This window comes from Delphinus delphis, chromosome 4 (genome assembly GCF_949987515.2).
Source record: "Delphinus delphis chromosome 4, mDelDel1.2, whole genome shotgun sequence".
In the NCBI taxonomy this organism is placed as follows: domain Eukaryota; kingdom Metazoa; phylum Chordata; class Mammalia; order Artiodactyla; family Delphinidae; genus Delphinus; species Delphinus delphis.
Genome location: NC_082686.1, coordinates 131,367,749 through 131,386,721, shown reverse-complemented (window position 1 = coordinate 131,386,721; position 18,973 = coordinate 131,367,749). Strand labels below are relative to the sequence as shown.

General features: G+C 40.7%; 1 protein-coding gene across 2 annotated transcripts in view; it reads right to left on the bottom strand.

Annotated features, from left to right (window-relative positions):
- Positions 1-18,973, bottom strand: part of CPNE4 (copine 4) — a 577,328-nt gene that overhangs the window by 159,283 nt on the left and 399,072 nt on the right. For both annotated transcript variants that reach the window (XM_060011465.1, XM_060011466.1), the window contains exon 4: positions 6,087-6,158. In XM_060011465.1, the coding sequence (XP_059867448.1) occupies positions 6,087-6,158 (72 nt within the window). The remainder of the gene's footprint in view (positions 1-6,086; positions 6,159-18,973) is intronic.

The following is an 18,973-nucleotide window of genomic DNA, read 5'->3' as shown; positions in this document are numbered from 1 at the left end:
ACTGGCTGAATGAATACAAAAACAAGACCCATATATATGCTGTCTACATGAGACCTAGGGACACATACAGACTGCAAGTGAGGGGATGGAAAAAGATATTCCATGCAAATCGAAATCAAAAGAAAGCTGGAGTAGCAATTCTCATATCAGACAAAATAGACTGTAAAACAAAGACTAGTACAAGAGACAAAGAAGGACACTACATAATGATCAAGGGATCAATCCAAGAAGATATAGCAAATGTAAATATTTATGCACCCAACATAGGAGCACCTCAATATATAAGGCAAATACTAACAGCCATAAAAGGGGAAATCGACAGTAACACACTCATTGTAGGGGACATTAACACCCCACTTTCACCAAGGGACAGATGATCCAAAATGAAAATAAATAAGAAAACACAAGCTTTAAATGATACGTTAAACAAGATGGACTTAATTGATATTTGTAGGGCACTGATCCTAAAACAAAAGAATACACATTCTTCACAAGTGCCCATGGAACATTCTCCAGGATAGATCATATCTTGGGTAAAAAATCAAACCTTGGTAAATTTAAGAAAACTGAAATCATATCAAGTATCTTTTATGACCGCAATGTGATGAGACTAGATATCAATTATAGGAAAAAATCTGTCAAAAATTCAAAAACATGGAGGCTAAACAATATGCTTAAATAACCAAGTGATAACTGAAAAAATCAAAAAGGAAATCAAAAAATACCTAGAAACAAATGACAATGAAAACACGATGACCCAAAACCTATGGGATGAGGCAAAAGCAGTTCTAACAGGGAAGTTTAGAGCAATACAATCCTACCTTAAGAAACAAGAAACAACTGAAATAAACAACCTAACTTTATACCTAAAGCCATTAGAGAAAGAAGAACAAAAATACTCCAAAGTTAGCAGAAGAAATCATATAGATCAGATCAGAAGTAAATGAAAAGGAAATGATGGAAATGATAGCAAAGATCAATAAAACGAAAAGCTGGTTCTTTAAGAAGATAAACAAAATTGATAAACCATTAGCCAGACTTATCAAGAAAAAAAGGAAGAAGACTCAAATCAATAGAATTAGAAATGAAAAAGGAGAAGTAACAACTGACACTGCAGAAATACAAAGGATCATGAGAGATTACTACAAGCAACTCTAGGCCAATAAAATGGACAACCTGGAAGAAATGGACAAATTCTTAGAAATGCACAACCTTCTGAGACAGAACCAGGGAGAAATAGAAAATATAAACAGACCAAACACAAGCAGTGAAATTGAAACTGTGATTTAAAATCTTCCAACAAACAAAAGCCCAGGACCAGATGGCTTCACAGGCGAATTCTATCAAACATTTAGAGAAGAGCTAACACCTATCTTTTCTCAAACTCTTCCAAAATAGAGCAGAGAGAGGGACATTCCCAAACTCATTCTACGAGGCCACCATCACTCTGATACCAATACCAGACAAAGATATCACAAAGAAAGAAAACTACAGGCTAATGTCACTCATGAACTTAGATGCAAAAATCCTCAACAAAATAGTAGCAAACAGAATCTAACAGCACATTAAAAGGATCATACACTATGATCAAGTGGGGTTTATCCTAGGAATGCAAGCATTCTTCAATATACGCAAATCAATCAACGTGATACACCATATTAACAAATTGAAGGAGAAAAACCATATGCTCATCTCAATAGATGCAGAGAAAGCTTTTGACAAAATTCAACTCCCACTTATGATAAAAACCCTCCAGAAAATAGGCATAGAGGAAACTTTCCTCAACATAATAAAGGCCATATATGACAAACCCACAGCCAACATTGTCCTCAATGGTGAAAAACCGAAATTATTTCCACTAAGATCAGGAACAAGACAAGGTAGCCCACTCTCACCACTATTATTCAACATTGTTTTGGAAGTTTTAGCCACAGCAATCAGAGAAGAAAAAGAAAGAAAAGGAATCCAAATTGGAAAAGAAGAAGTAAAGCTGTCACTATTTGCAGAGGACATGATACTATACATAAAGAATCCTGAAGATGCTACCAGAAAACTACTAGAGCTAATCAATGAACTTGGTAAAGTAGCAGGATACAAAATTAATGCACAGAAGTCTGTTGCATTCATATACACTAATGATGAAAAATCTGAAATTGAAATTAGGAAAACACTCCCATTTACCATTGCAACAAAAAGAATAAAATATCTAGGAATAAACCTACCTAAGAAGACAAAAGACCTGTATGCAGAAAACTATAAGACACTGATGAAAGAAATTAAAGATGATACAAAGAGATGGAGAGATAGACCATGTTCTTGGATTGGAAGAATCAGCCTTGTGAAATGACTCTATTACCCAAAGCAATCTACAGATTCAATTCAATCCCTATCAAACGACCACTGGCATTTTTAACAGAACTAGAACCAAAAATTTCACAATTTGTATGGAAACACAAAAGACCCCAAATAGCCAAAGCAATCCTGAGAAAGAAAAACAGGGCTGGAGGAATCAATCTCCCTGACTTCAGATTATACTACAAAGCCACAGTAATCAAGACAGTATGATACTGGCACAAAAACAGAAACATAGATCAATGGAACAGGATAGAAAGCCCACAGATAAACCCATGCACATATGGTCAACTTATCTTTGATAAAGGAGGAAAGAATATACAGTGGAGAAAAGACAGTCTCTTCAATAAGTGGTGCTGGGAAAACTGGACAGCTACATGTAAAAGAATGAAATTAGAACACTCCCTAACACCATACACAAATATAAACTCAAAATGGATTAAAAACCTAAATGTAAGGACAGACACTATCAAACTCATAGAGGAAAATATAGGCAGAACACTCTATGACATAAATCACAGCAAGACCCTTTTTGACCCACCTCCTAGAGAAATGGAAATAAAAACAAAAATAAACAAATGGGACCTAATGAAACTTAAAAGCTTTTGCACAGCAAAGGAAACCATAAACAAGACCAAAAGACAACCCTCAGAATGGGAGAAAATATTTGCAAATGAAGCAACTGACAAAGGATTAATCACCAAAACATACAAGCAACCCGTGCAGCTCAATATCAAAAAAACAAACAACCCAATCCAAAAATGGGCAGAACACCTAAATAGACATTTCTCCAAAGAAGGTATACAGATTGCCAACAAACACATGAAAGAATGCTAAACATCATTAATCATTAGAGAAATGAAAATCAAAACTACAATGAGATATCATCTCACACCAGTCAGAATGGCCAGCTTCAAAAACTCTACAAAATAAATGCTGGAGTGGGTGTGGAGAAAAGGCAACCCTCTTGTACTGTTGGTGGGAAAGAAAATTGATACAGCCAATATGGAGAACAGTATGGATATTCCTTAAAAAACTAAAACTAGAACTACCATATGACCCAGCAATCCCACTACTGGGCATATACCCTGAGAAAACTATAATTCAAAAAGATTCATGTACGAAAATGTTCACTGCAGCTCTATTTACAATAGCCAGGACACGGAAGCCACCTAAGTGTCCATCAACAGATGAATGGATAAAGAAGATGTGGCACATATATACAATGGAGTATTACTCATCCTTAAAATGGAACAAAACTGAGTTATTTGTAGTGAGGTGGATTGACCTGGAGACTGTCATACAGAGCGAAGTAAGTCAGAAAGAGAAAAGCAAATACCGTATGCTAACACATATATATGGAATCTAAAAAGAAAATGAAGAAAAACGGTCAGAAGAACCTAGGGGCCAGATGGGAATAAAGATGCAGACCTACTAGAGGATGGACTTGAGGATATGGGGAGGGGGAGGGGGAAGTTGGGAAGGAGTGGGAGAGTGGCATGGACATATGTGCATTACCAAGCGAAGATCGATGGCTGGTGGGAGGCAGCCGCATAGCACAGGGAGATCAGCTCGGTGCTTTGTGACCACATAGAGGGGTAGGATAGGGAGGGTGGGAGGAGAGATATGCAAGGGGGAGTATATATGGGGACGTATGTGTATGTATAGCTGATTCACTTTGTTATAGAGCAGAAACTGGCACACCATTGTAAAGCAATTATACTCCAATAAAGATGTTAAAAAAAAACAAGTCAGTAGAAAAACAACAACAACAACAAAAATATAAGGCCCAATGTAGCTGCATATAGGTTAAACCACTGCTAAATCATGTTAGGACTTCACCATGCATTCGGAGGCCGTAATGTGTGGACACCCTTATCAAATTTGTTATGTGGAGACACTGAGCTTTAATTCAATTTTATCTCCATTCTATCTGAGATCAACTTTTCCATTATGAGTTGGGTTCACCTGTTCTGAGTACACATTGGTAGCCTCTGGAAATTTTTATTTTATGCATAATATTAAATCTAAAAGAGTTGTCTAAAGAGGGAAGGATCCTTCCAAACGTGTGAGCACCTGAAGAGTAGGGAACATGGGTCCAGATACATAGTGAAAACTGAAGAACTACTTGATAAACCAGAAATCATCATATTTACATTTTTCATTCAATTCTCTTTTGTCCCATATCATCTTAATGCCTCTTACACTCCACTTGAGCTGAGGTCTTTAACTATTTTGTGGTTACAGACACCTTTGGAAAGATGATGAAAGTTATGACCTCCATTTGCAAAGCCTAGAAAATTTTGCACATACTTTTAAGTGTTTTCCAGAAGTTATGGAAGCCATTGTTCTGATCCAAGGACACAGGATACAGAGGAGTATTTAAATATTTAAAATTAGGAAGGAGATTAAGTTTTTCTGGGCTTTGTAGAGAAAGGAAATTCCCAAGAAGTCTTAGAGAAAAGTGACAAAATGAGCTTTTGTTCACCTGCGAAAGAACCGTGGCAGATCTCACACCTGGGTTCACCATCCCAAGTCTTATCTAGGATTGTGGGCTTTGGTAGTGAGCCCGTGGGTCCATGGATTTTTAGAGCACCAATGGCATCTTTAAAGACCGTTTGAACCATTTGTTCATGATTGAACATGGCAGTCAAGAATAAGCTCTGACATGACTGTGTCATTTTAAAATTTAATATTCAAGCCAACAAACTCAGCTAAGTGCTTGTGAGAATGGTCCTAAACTTTCACCAGTGGAAATAAAATATTTTTGAATTTTTCCTTTAAAAAATGGCTTAAATTTTTAAAAAATGAATCAGTCACTTTCTAGTTAAAAAGGAATGTTCAGAGGAACTTAGGAGGTTTTCCTCCCGAGACAATCTGCCTTGCAATCAATTCAGATTCTCCTGGTACTTTTTTCTACCTATTACTATTATTTTTTGTCCACACAGCTAAATGGTTAGACTATCTTTCTTAAGGGCGCTAATACAAGATGCCAAAGTTTCAAATACTGGAGTTCTACTTGAACATTTAATATTTTATTTATAAATACTTCCAGTATTACCTTATAGAACATTCTGCAATGACAGAAATGTTCTGTAATCTGCACTGTTCAATATAGCAGTGGCCAGCCACATGGAACTACTGAGCACTTGATACATGGATAGTGGAAGGAATGACTATTTGCTTTTATTTAATTTTAAGTTCAAATAATCACATTGCTACCAAATAGAACAGTGCAGTTCCAAACTATTACATTAGAGAGGAGAGTTAAATGCTGGGCTCTCTCATCCTTAGGCAACAGACCAAACCTTGGACTAAATGATATTAGAGCATTTTTTTTTCTCAAGAAACTGAGAAACAGGGACAGGTAGCTTTTTTTGGCAGGGGGCTGGGGGGGATAGGTAGCTCTGATGATTTGAAAACTCCAGGCAATTCTGTATTCTTACTGTGCTCAATAACTCCATCTTTGTCCCCTGCTAAAACCTACATTTAATTACAGAAGTGCTTAGTTGAAGTGAATGGCCTCACTTTCAAATCTTTTTTTGTACAATGGAAAGGTCAAAATTGTATTGTCAGGAAGGAGAAAGATGGAAAAAAGAAAGGGCAACTGGGACAGTTGAGCAGTTGTGGGTTCAACTCCCAACATCCAGAGGGTCAGCTTCCCACGTGGCTGGGTCGGACCAGCCAGTTCCATTTTGGGCGCCTGGGCAGGTGGCTGCTTAGGGAGGGCTCACCGTGATGGAAGATTTCCCTGCCGTGTTCCCGTGCTTCAACAAGGATTTGGACAGCTTTCTCTGGGAAACAATCTGTACAAAAGGAAACACAAGGTGGAGATACTAGTCATATACTTGCAGGTATACTCTTTAGTATTTCCCTTACAAAATTTTGCACTTACAGCTCTCCTTGAAATTATGACATCAATGTTCATTTATTTTCCAAGGTTCTTCGACAAACCTCTCCTAAATACAGGTCATTCCCTTCTTTCTTCTTATGGCTTGTGCTGTAAGTGTGAGTGTGTAAGGGATTACAGATAATTCAGTACTAATGGAGGTGGCTTAATCATTGCTGAGACATTTATATTAAAATTAGACAAAACATGTTGGATATGTACATTAACATAAAGGAGATGAAGTTTCAGAATGATCTCAAATTAGCACTAAAACCTCTGCACTAAAATGTGCAGAGTGGAGGATGGAGTGAAGGGAGGAAGGAAACTCAAGGTCTAAATATACACTTCCTGTATCGATAACGTCTAGAGTTCTATTTTTACTATATTCAATAGGAAGCAATAAAGTAAGTCATGAGGAGACTGATGCTCAGACAAGCCAAAAGGAGTAACTGGGGTCCTCTCCACTGGGAGCTATTCTCAGCAGAACCTGCCCCATCCCCTCTTGTTTTCTTTTCTGAGAGGGAAAGGTGGCAAGGCAGTGAGGCTCTGATGGGCCTGCACCCCATGATTCCCCATGATTCCCAAAGGAGACAAGGCTTAAAAGACTAAAGTGAAAGCCGTGCTCTGCTCTCAGCAGAGGGAGAGCATAGTCCTCTGCTGTGGGCGGCAGCTTCTATCTGGATGGCCCCAGTGATCCCCGCTTCCTGGTGTTCTTGCCATTGTGTAATTCCCTCCCCTTGAGTGTTGGGTGGATCCAGTGATTTGCTTTCAATGAACAGAATACTACAAAAGTGATGGGATATCACTTCAGGGATTAGGTTCCAAAATCACTGACTTCCTTCTTGCTCATCATCTCTCATTCTCTCTCTTAGAGCCTTTGCTCTGGGGGAAGCAGGCTGCTAGGTTGTGAACAGCCCTGTAGGAGCAGCCCACGTGGCCAGGAATTGATGTCGCCACTCAACAGCCAGTGAGAACCAGAGGCTAGCCAGCAGCCACACAACAGCCTGGAGCAGGTTCTCCCACAAGGTGAGTCTTGAGATAACTGCACCTCGACAGCAGCCTTGTGAGAGACCCTGGTCCAGAGGACCCAGCCACGCTGCCCCAACCCCTGACACACAGAAGTTGTGAGATAATAAGTGTTTGTTTTTAAGCTTTCAACTTTTGCAGTAATTTTTAATGCAGCAATCGGTAAAAGTACACATAAGAAAGGGAAGGAGATCACTGTGCAGAGTGGGGACATAAACCCATTCTCTGAAATCCTTATATATTTTGTCTCTGTGTTAGAGCAATAAAAATATTAGGAGTGTGCTAACATCAAATGCAAAAAGTTCAGAGACCTTCCCTAGGCCAAGCAGATAAAGATCCTAATGTTCAGTCGGCTGTCACCTGAAGAAGGAGTGCTTCTATAAAGAATCACCACGTGATGATGATGATGTTGATGACATCAATGAGAGCAATGGGAACTCCCATGTAAGTATACAGATCATGTGGGAGATGCCTTATTCATTCCAAAAATAATTATCTAGTCCCCAAAATATAACAAACTTGGTGTTAGGCACTAAGAATAGAGTGGTAAGCATAGTCAGATGCAATAGCTGACCTCATGGAGCTTACATTTTAGTGGAGGAGATAGTAATAAACCAAATGGTCAAACAAATATAACTTGTCACAAAGGTGACATGCACTGGCCATGGTGGGGACGATGAATGGGGTGACTGAGAGTGGACCACTTATGAATCTCTGGCAGCAGTACAGGTGAGAGGTAATAGTGGTTATGGAGATGGAGAGAAAAGACTGGATTTATGAGATAGTTAGGTGTAAAATAGTCAGAATTTGGAAATGGATTGAATACAGAGAGAGTGGGAGGCATCCTAAAGTATCACTGGATCAGAGAGTTATGCCCTTCAGTGAGTTAAGAGTCACAAGAAGGGGACATTAAACTGGAAGGCAAAGAACAAAGTCTGGGGCAGAAAACAGACTGGAGTAGGTTGAAGAGGAGAGACAGAGGAAGAAAATGGACAAGAAGAAAATTCTTTCAATGAGTTTGGCTATATAGTGGGGGAGAGAGAATAGACCCTGAGGGGAAGGAGAAATTCAGTAAGTTTTTTGTCTTAGTGGTTATTTTGTTGCTAACTTTACAGCCCCACAAATTTGGTATTATTAATTTCCTTTTATAGAGGAGCAAAGTTAGACACAGGGAGTTTAAGTAACTGTCCTAAGGCCATAGAGCTAGGAGGGAGTGTGCCTGGGATTTGAACATAGGTCTGACTCCAGAAACTGATCTCCAGTTACATTATGACTGGTAAGTGAACTCCTAAAACAGGTTCAGAAAATGTGCACAGCTGGATTGGTACTACATGTGTTTGCTTTTAAGCCCTAGATCTCATGTTAGTGCTTAAGCCTCAATGTGTAATCATGGAGAAGATGGTAAAGAAATAATCAAGTTAAAGCTTAAGAATGAACTAATCTGGAGACACTGGCTTTGATTAAGTGCAGTGTAGCATAATGATTAAAGAACATAGGTTTTTTATTTATAGTTGACTATCAATAAAATGACATGAAAAAATTCAGATGATAAAGGAATTGGCTTTCCTTTCCATAGTTAATTCTGAATTCTGAACTCACCTTTCCCACCCTACTCATTAAGAATGTTCCAGTGCTTTTAGTCCTACTGGCAAAATCATTATCCCACCCCCCCAATTCTCAGATTGTCACTTGTTCTAGAAAAGCTACCATTTCCTAGAATAAAGTAGACATTATTTTTTAACTTGAGATAAACCAAAACACAGGAAACACAGAAGACAAACAGCAAAAGGACATTAGAAGACTTTGTGGTTTCTCTCCAGGGGTTTTTCAGTGGGGAGTGGAAGGGAAGACACATGAATAGATGACAAAACAAGGGTCACTGATAAGCAGTAGCCAGGTCAGTATCTCTCTAAAGAAAGGTAACAGATTTATTTGGGAACATTATACCCTGTTCCCAAATAAATCTGGTCTCAGAAATACTTTGGTCCACTGTTGCTGCGTTTCATCCACATTGGTTACCTACCCCAATAACTCCAAGTGACCCCAACAACCTTGTCAGCCCTGAGATGATCCATGCATTGGGTTACCAGGTATTGGTAGACTGTCATTACAGACTGTGTCTTCCAAGATCCACATTCTCTTTCTTCAAGGAAGACCAAGGACGGTACCAGGTCTTTCTCACTCTTTTTTAGAAATGCCAACGTTTCCATTTGTAGGGTCTGAAGAGAATGCTACCACATACCACCTCCTGCCTTTTACAAATGCTAGAAAGACAAGCAATTTCCCAGGAAATATTCCTTCTTAAGAAATGGTCATATGGGTAAATAAGTGGCTAATCAAGCAGGCATTCAAACAAACATTCTACAGCCCCAGGCCTCCAACTCAGCTCCAAAGAATGAGTAATAATCAAGGTTTCAAACCTTTCATTGTAATAATGATTGATAATGAGTTGCCATTGGCATTGCCATTCTTAGGACTTCGAGCAAAAATAGTAGGATGCCCAGCTGAAGCAGCGATCTATAGAGAAAGGTCTATTTGTTGCCAATTCCCTTCTCACACAGGCTTTGTTGCAGCTGAAGCAACTGCAACATACTCAAAAACAGCCTTAGGTCATGTCAGAGGATGAGGGGTTTAGAGTGACAAGGACTTACACTTGTCCCAGCTGATACTGAGGCCAACAAATAGGCAGCATTTAACACTGGGCTAAAGGGGATGCACTTGTCAGAAGTCCTCTAATTTGATTCTTCTCACCCTACAGTGGGGTCACAGTTGCAACCCTTAGACTTCAACGGAAGGATGAAATATAGGGGGAGGAAACACTCTTATTAGCAAAGTCCAATCAGAGGGACATTAGCACCATCAAGTCCCTGATCTGCATTCACACATGGATCTGGGGAGGAAGTGCTTCTCTCCCTGTGAAGTGGGCGGTATTCTAACAGTAGGGATCTTCATTTTCAGGGAAGTCCACTGTTTCATTTAGATAAATGGGAACAAAACCAGGAGAATAAAAAACATTTTGGTCAATATTTCAACAAGTGTTTGTTCATCTGGACTTGCTTACAAAGATTTTCAAAACAGTCATTTTGGGAACTAGACATTCGTCCTTCATGAGATCTCTTTTACTGAAAATATCTTCAGATTATTTCTGGAAATTGCTTTAAGACTCTATTGCAAAAACAAACATTTATTGAACATCTTTTCTGTGCCAGGCACTGTTCTGAGATAACAGTGATGGACAGGTGAAAACATAATTACAATACTTGACATTCATACCTCTGTTAGCCAGAATTGATAATGCCCAAAGCATGTGTCAGAGAACTTTCGTTTATTAAAAGGTAAGTAAATATTGTATGAAAAAGTCTTTGTGTAGATAAGTCTGGAAATCACACGATTAGAAAAAGTTTGACATCTTTAACTGCAGGATATTAACAGAGCTTTAGTTGTGAATCACCCTGAGCACAGCCATGGAAGGAGCATTCTTTATACTTTTTTGACCCCAGAACCTTTTGTCAAGGAGAATCCCTGGTGTTCTGAAAACTAGCAATTACTACTCCCATCACTACAGGGTACAACCAAGGGCTCCTGATGACTCCTGTAGCAACAGAGGGGGACAGGTCCAGGTCCTCTCAGGCCTGACTCTTGTGGGCTCCCAACAGCCAGCATTGGCATCTCTTTGCCTACAGGTTCTTCTGGAGTCTGTGCCCACTGTCCACAGGAACAGTAAGCTGAAAGTGGGGGGGATTAACACCCTTGGGGGTGGAGTCAACCAACCGATGGGCTTTGGCACAGAAATCTCCCAGCTCCTTTAGCCCAGGGATGGGGGTAACTCTGCGGTGTTTGTTCTGCACAGAAGCTGAGTTTTCCCAGTGGATGGAGCTCCAGTTACTCCCAGTGGTGAATCCTTAGACATCAGAGCCTTTGCTTTATTGGCCACTCCCCCTTTCCTGCCACTTCTCCACTCCCTTTCTAGTGTTTCCTTCACTTTCCAAATAATCTACTTTCCAATCCTTGTCTGCTTCTGGGCGACACTACCAAAATTCAACTCTGTGTCAGATAATGTATTGAGTATTTCACATATATTATCTCATTTACTGTCATTTAATGAGCAAAACTCTCTCTTGCCCCAAGCAACTGGGATGAGGGAAGCAAGGCTTTGAGAAATTGAGTTTATCTAAGGTCACATAGCATTATGGACTGAATTGTGAACCTTCCCACCCCTCCTCCCCTTCATATCTTGAAGCGCTGACCCACAATGTGACTGTATTTGGAGACAGGGTCTATAATGGAGATAACTGAGGTTAAATGAAGCCATAAGGGTGGGACCCTAATCCAACAGGACTAGTATTCTTATAAAAAAAGGAAGATCCATCAGAAGTCTCTCTCTCTCTCTCTCTGCAATATGTACACCAGGGAAAGGGTATGTGAGGACACCATGAGAAGGTAGCTGTCTACAAGCCAGCAGGAGAGGTCTCACCACAAACTAACCCCGCTGTCACCTTGATCTTGGAATTCCAGCTTCCAGAACTATGATAAAATTGCCATTGTTTAAGACACTAGTGTGTGATATTTTGTTATGGCAGCCCTAACAGGTTAATACACATAGCTTATAAGAGTTGAAGCCAGGATTCATTCCTTCACTGAGTATCATATTTATTGAGCATCTATTATGTGCTGGGTATTGAGAATAAAATGATGGCACAAAGACAGGCACACAATTGCCCTTCCAGATGTAGTCACATAAAACCCATGTCAAATTCCAACTCTGCAAGGAGAAGTAATGTCATGCCGTGAGAGGGGGGCTCACCAGATCCAGGAGGTCAGGTAAGGCATTTCTGAAGAAACTGCCCCTGACCTGAAGGCTCATGGATGATAACTGAGTAGTCAAAGAGGAGAAGGAATAGTAGGTACAAGGGGATATATGAGTATGAGGAGCAGGCTGAATATGAGGGACAGAAAATAAGACTTTTAATTTATCCCCAGAGACCAGGTTCTTGGCCATGTTGTCCTCTGATTCACACTAGGTACTTTAGCAACGTTGGCTATGGTAGGTAAAAAATGACTCCCTAAATATATCCATACCCTAAATCGCTGAAATCTGTGTGTATTACCTTATATGGCAAAAAACCCCCAGTCTTCACAGTATAATTAATTTAAGGATCTTAAAATAGGTAATTTATCCTGGATTATTTGGGTAGACCCTAAATGTAATCTCAAGTGTCCTTATAAGAGGGAATCAGAGGGAGATATAATTTATGACATACACTCAGAAAGGATGAAAATATGAAGACAGAGCAGAGAAATACTTGAAGATGTTTGACATGACAAGGAATGGATTCTCCCCTAGAGCCTCCAGAGGGAGCACGGCCCTGCTGACACCTTGATTTCAGACTTCTGCCCCCAGAACTATGAGAGAATAAATCTGTGTTGTTTCAAGCCACCAAGTTTGTGATAATTTGTAACAGTAAACACAGGAAACTAATAGACTGACTTAGCCCAGGTTCAAAGTTCCAGGAAAAGATGTCATGATGGCTTCAGTGATAACTGATTTTAGGGAAATCCCTACCTTCCCATTTCCCTCCCAAGACTGCTGGGCAATATTATTTCACCTGATAGAAGTCAGACCCTCTCAAGATAAATATACCCGAAGACCCTGGCCTTGACACTCTTCCTCTTTATCCTGGTCATATCTTGCTTCCACCACTGACCGAAAGGAGCCACAATCCTATCTGAGCACAGGATAACCGCTGAGAACCTCGGCATCTTGTGTGCACTACCAATAAAGGGAAGCCTTAAAATGGTTTTAAACATCATTAAAAAATAGCCTTTAAGAGCTATGCTTTTTCTTATGCTGTTCCCTTTGCCTAGGATGACTCATACCTTCTCCCCTCAATTGGCAAATTTATTCATTTTTAAGATCTTCATTAGAAGTTTGGAATGGTTGCTGTGGTAGGAGGGATGTGAAGTCACCTGTGGGATGGAGAACTATTCCTTCTGCCCTCACGCGTGTCCTCCCCTCCTCATCCTAGCTGGTTCCCTGCAGCAGCAGCAGCAGCAGCAGCAGCAGCAGCAGCAGCATGGCCTGGGTTGCTAGAAATGCAGGCTTTCAGGGCCCACCGCAGACCTGCTGAATCAGAATCTGCATTTTGATGAGGTTCCCAGGTGACCTGCATGTACATTAAAAGTGAGAAGCACTGAGCTAAAAAGTAAGAATTGCACTTTGACAATTTCAGTACAGTATGATCAGATTTAAAGGATTTCTAGAAAAGGGCTTTAAGATGAATCTGTTCTGCTAATTTAGACTTTCATTAAAGGTAAAGCTGTAGGAGCTAAGAAGCTTTCTCAGCCATTCGGGGGAGAGAATGGTGACACACGTGTGTACGTATGTTTTATGTAAACTCAGTCTGGTCCTCAGCTTCCCAGTGGAGACCTACAGAAGGACCAGCCTAGAGAGAATGATTCCAAGTGACAGGAGTGATGGGTAATCTGCTTCCTTGGGCTTCCTGTCTTGAGATTTCTATTAAGCAGGGTTCTAATTACTTCAAGTGTAATTACAGACTTTTACCCTTTCTCTGACTTCATTAGTAAGGGACGGAAAGAGTTTCGGAGAGAGATTACGGACTGCCTGTGTATTAATTATGTACCTTTGCCTCCTCATCACAAATGACCTGGTCCAGAGGCCACCTCCCCACACTCAGTTAAGCTGTACCACATGGCGATCAGGAGAAAGAAAAAGAGCTGCGTCTCCAAGCAGCTGCTGCCTAGGGTAGGGCACTGTGTCAGGTCAAGGGCACAAGGCAGCTTTTCAACCATTGCTTTGGCAGGCTGTGACTCGTCTTCAGTGAGGCTGGCAACCAAACACTAATAGTCCACAGGATAGAGGAGGATGGGAGAAAGCCCCTGACCATTTTTAAGCGAAGTATGCAAATTCCAGCTTTCAGGTTGTTAGATTAGGTTAACTAGGTTGTTAACAGGTGAAGAGACCAGAAGCTCAAAGATAACTAAGGTAATAAAGCTACTGAAGAGTCATGATACTACTGCAGGAAGAGCACTTACTGTGTGCCAGCTACTGCTCTGAAGTGCCTTGTGTGTACTAATTAATTTAATTCTCATGACAGCCCTATGGAGTAAGTATTATGCCCATTTACAGATAAGAAAATGAAGTATAGAGAGTGTATTGGTTTGCTAGGGCTGCCATAACAAATTACCACAAATTTACATAAAACAACAGAACCATATTCTTTCATGGCTGCAGAGGGCAGAGTTTGAAATCAAGGCATCTGTGGGGGTCGTGCTCCCTCTGGAGGCTCTGAGGGTGATTTCCATATCTAGTCTCTTCAGTGTCTGGTGCCTGCCACTGTCCCCTGGCCTGTGGCCGCATCACTCCACCTCCTTCACGAGACCCTCTCCTGTCTGCGTCCCTCCTCTGTGGTTCCTTTATAAGGACAGTTGTCGCTGGATTTACCCCACCTGGATAATCCAGGATGAGCTCTTCATCTTGAGATCCTTAATTAGATCTGCAGAGACTTTTTGTCCAAATAAGGTCACATTCACAGATTGTGGGGCTGAGGATGTAGACATATTTTGGGGGGCCACCATTAGGTCCACTACAGAGAAGCTAGGTGACTTTCTCAAGGTTCCACAGCCAGGAAGTAGCAGAGTTGAGATTTGAACCCAGTCAGTCCAGCCCAGAATCCATCCCCTCTCTGCTGCCTCCCATAAATGACAGAGGCTGGACTTGATCCTGTGCTAAACTCTGCCAGATGTATGCAGTGATTCACACTCACTCCTCGCCCTGGGGGAGCTGACCTCAGAGGGTCATTCCCTCTCCCTCAGACCACTGCAGGGGCCACTTAACTCGTCCCCTAGATTCACTCTTGCTACATAATGTAAAGTAAGAGCCACACATGATGATAAAGAAGACGTGGTGTGTGTGTGTGTGTGTGTGTGTGTGAGTATAATGGAATATCACTCAGCCATGAAAAAAAATGAAATAATGTAATTTGCAGCAACATGGAGGGACCTAGAGATTATCATACTAACTGAAGCAAGTCAGACAGAGAAAGACAAATACCATATGACATCACTTATATGTGGAATCTAAAAAACTGATACAAATGAACTTATTTACAAAACAGAAATAGACTTACAGACATAAAAAACAAACTTATGGGAGACTTCCCTGGTGGTCCAGTGGTTAAGAATCTGCCTTCCAATGTAGGGGATGCAGATTTGACCCCTGGTTTGGGAACTAAGATCCCATGTGCCACGGGGCAACTAAGCCCATGTGCTCTGGAACCTGCATGCCACAACTAGAGAGAAGCCCACACACTGCAACGAAGAGCCCGCTCGCCTCAATGAAAGATCCCACATGCCGCAATGAAGATCCTGTGTGCCACAACTAAGACCTGACACAGCCAAATAAATTTTTTTAAAAACTTATGGTTACCGAAGGGGAAAGGGAGGGGAGGGATAAATTAGGAGTTTGAGATTAACATATACACACTACTATATATAAAATAGATAACCAACAAAGTCCTACTGTATAGCACAGGGAACTATATTCAATATCTTGCAATAATCTATAAGGGAAAAGAATCTGAAAAAGAATAGATACATAATGAATCACTTTGCTGTATAACTGAAGCTAATACAACAGTCTTAATCAACTATGTTTCAATTAAAAAATTAAAATAAATAAATTAATAAAAAGAAAAAGGTCACACATGAGGGTCCAAATGCTGAGCATGGTGTAGGACCAGGCAGGGTAACCTCTCCAAGCCTCAGTTTTGTCTTCTCTGAAATGGTGATGATACTATCCACCCCACTGGTTTATCATGTGCATAATGAGTAGCAACAAAATCCCAGCATCAGGCCCACAGAGATGCTTATGAAATGCTCCTTCCTCTTCTCTTCTCTCCTATCTAATCAATTCCCACAAAGAGATGATTATAGTCATTGATTGGCTTGGACTGGGGTTCTGGCAGTGGAGGGGAAAGAGAGGTAGAGAGTAAAGATATTTAAGACACTGAGTTGATGGGGCTTTGGGAAAGGCTGATGGGTGGGCTGTGGAGCAGAGGGAGTGAGTGAGTGGTGCATGGGAAGGCTCCTCGGTTTTGGGTCTCTGCATCTGGGAGGACAGAGCTGTCATTCCCTGAATGGGGCAGATGGAGGCTGTGGGCAGGGAGAGCAAGAAGACATGGTGAGTTTGATGTGGGGTTGTTGAGTCTGAGGTGCCTGTGGTCATCCGAGTGGAGTCAGTATCTAGATACTGTTGGATACATGAATCTGGGGCATGGAAGAGAGGCCTGAGCTGGGAGTTTCCAACATGTGGATGATAAATGGAAGGGCAGGAGCTGAGGAGGAAATATATGAAGGAAAGAAAGGAGTGGTCTGAGAGTGAGGCAACCTTCCCCGGCTGAGAACCACAGCAATGTCTTCTCACTACCTGCAGCCTCTGAACACACCCTGTGGGGACCCAGCCTCCTCCATCCCATGGGTGAGGGCCTGAGGGATCACAGGCTGTGTCCTCCATGCTCAGCCTGGGGCTATGCTCTGTGGGGGACAGCCAATTCAGGGCAGGGGCTGTCTTCTTTTCTGTGTGCTGATGGAGGCATCAAAAGGAAGAATATTAAAAGTGCAAGGCATACACTAACAATGAAATATCAGAAAGAGAAATTAAGGAAACAATCCCATTTACCATTGCATAAAAAGAAGAAAATATTTAGGAATAAACTTATCTAAGGGGGCAAAAGACCTGTACTCTGGAAATTATAAGACACTGATGAAAGAAATTGAACATGACACAGTTGGAAAGATATACCATGTTCTTGGATTGGAAGAATCAATATTGTTAAAATGACTATACTACCCAAGGTAATCTACATTCAATGCATTTCCTATCAAATTACCAATCACATTTTTTCCCAGAACTGGAAAAATATTTAAATATTTATGGAAACACAAAATACACTGAATAGCCAAAACAATCTTGAGAAAAAAGAATGGAGCTTGAGAAATCACTCTCCTTGACTTCAGACTATACTACAAAGTTACAGTAATCAAAACACTATGGTACTGGCATGGAAACAGACACATAGATCAATAGAACAGGATAGAAAGCCCAGAGGTAAACCCATGCACTTATGGTCAATTAATCTACAATAAGGGAGGTGAAAATATACAGTGGAGAAAAGATAGTTTCTTCAATAAGTGGTGCTGGGAAAACTGGACAGCTTCATGTAAAAGAATGAAATTAGAACATTCTCTAACACCATATACAAAAATAAGCTCAAAGTGGACTAAAGATCTAAATGTAAGACAGGATACAACACAACTCCTAGAGGAAAACATAGGCAGGACACTTGTTGACATAACTCGCAGCAATACTTTTTGAATCCATCTCCCAGAGTAATGGAAACGAAAGTAAAAATAAACAAATGGGACCTAATTAAACTTAAAAACTTTTGCACAGCAAAATAAACCATAAACAAGTGAAGTAAGTCAGAAAAAGAAATACTGTATGCTAACACATACATATGGAATCTTAAAAAAAGAAAAAAAAGGTTCTGAAGAACCTAGGGGCAGGACAGGAATAAAGACACAGACGTAGAGAATGGACTTGAGGACACGGGGAGGGGAAAGGGTAAGCTGGGATGAAGTGAGAGAGTGACATGGACATATATACACTACCAAATGTAAAATAGATAGCTGGTGGGAAGCAGCTGCATAGCACAGGGAGATCAGCTTGGTGCTTTGTGACCACCTAGAGGGGTGGGATAGGTAGGATGGGAGGGAGATGCAAGAGGGAGGGGATATGGGGATATATGTATACGTATAGCTGATTCACCTTGTTATAAAGCAGAAACTAACACACCATTGTAAAGCAATTATGCTCCAATATAAAGAAGTTTAAAAATAAAAAGAAACCATAAACAAAACAAAAAGACAACCTATGGAATGGAAGAGAATATTTACAAATGATGCAAGCAACAAGGGATTAATTTCCAAAATATACAAACAGCTCATACTGCTCAATATCAAAAAACAAAACAAAACTCTAAACAACCCAATAGAATAAATGGGCAGAAGACCTAAACAAATAGATATTTCTCCAAAGAAGACATATAGATGGCTAACAGGTACATGAAAAGATGCTCAACATCGCTAATTACTAGAGAAATGCAAATCAAAACTACAATGAGGTATCACTCACACCAGTCAGAATGGCAATCATTAAAAAGTCTACAAATACACGTTGGAGAGGGTTGCATTAACATGGGAAGATATATTTTTTATGTGAAAAAAGCAAGTTACAAAAAGCATGTATAAGTCACCAGATGGTTGTTTTTTAAAAAAGAACTGGATGTATATGCATACATAAAAAAAAATCTAGAATAACATGCACCAGAATATTTAAAAGCTATCTGTCAATGTTGGGATGTGGGCCTCATGGTCCTCCAGCAGAGCAGAGGGAGGGTCTGGGGGTCAAAGACCTCCAGCAGTTGTCAGAGCCCAATATCCGCTGAGTGGTCCCATTTCCACTGGGGCTGTTGTCTTGTTCTGCACCTGTACTGTCTTAGAACCCACTCACCTGACTGTGGTGTGCTCCTTCCTATCCCACTTACTCCAGGCCTGGGCCCAGATCAAGGATCCCTGCTTGCCTGTGGCTTGATTAGTGAACTCTGGGACACAGAGATTTAAACTTCC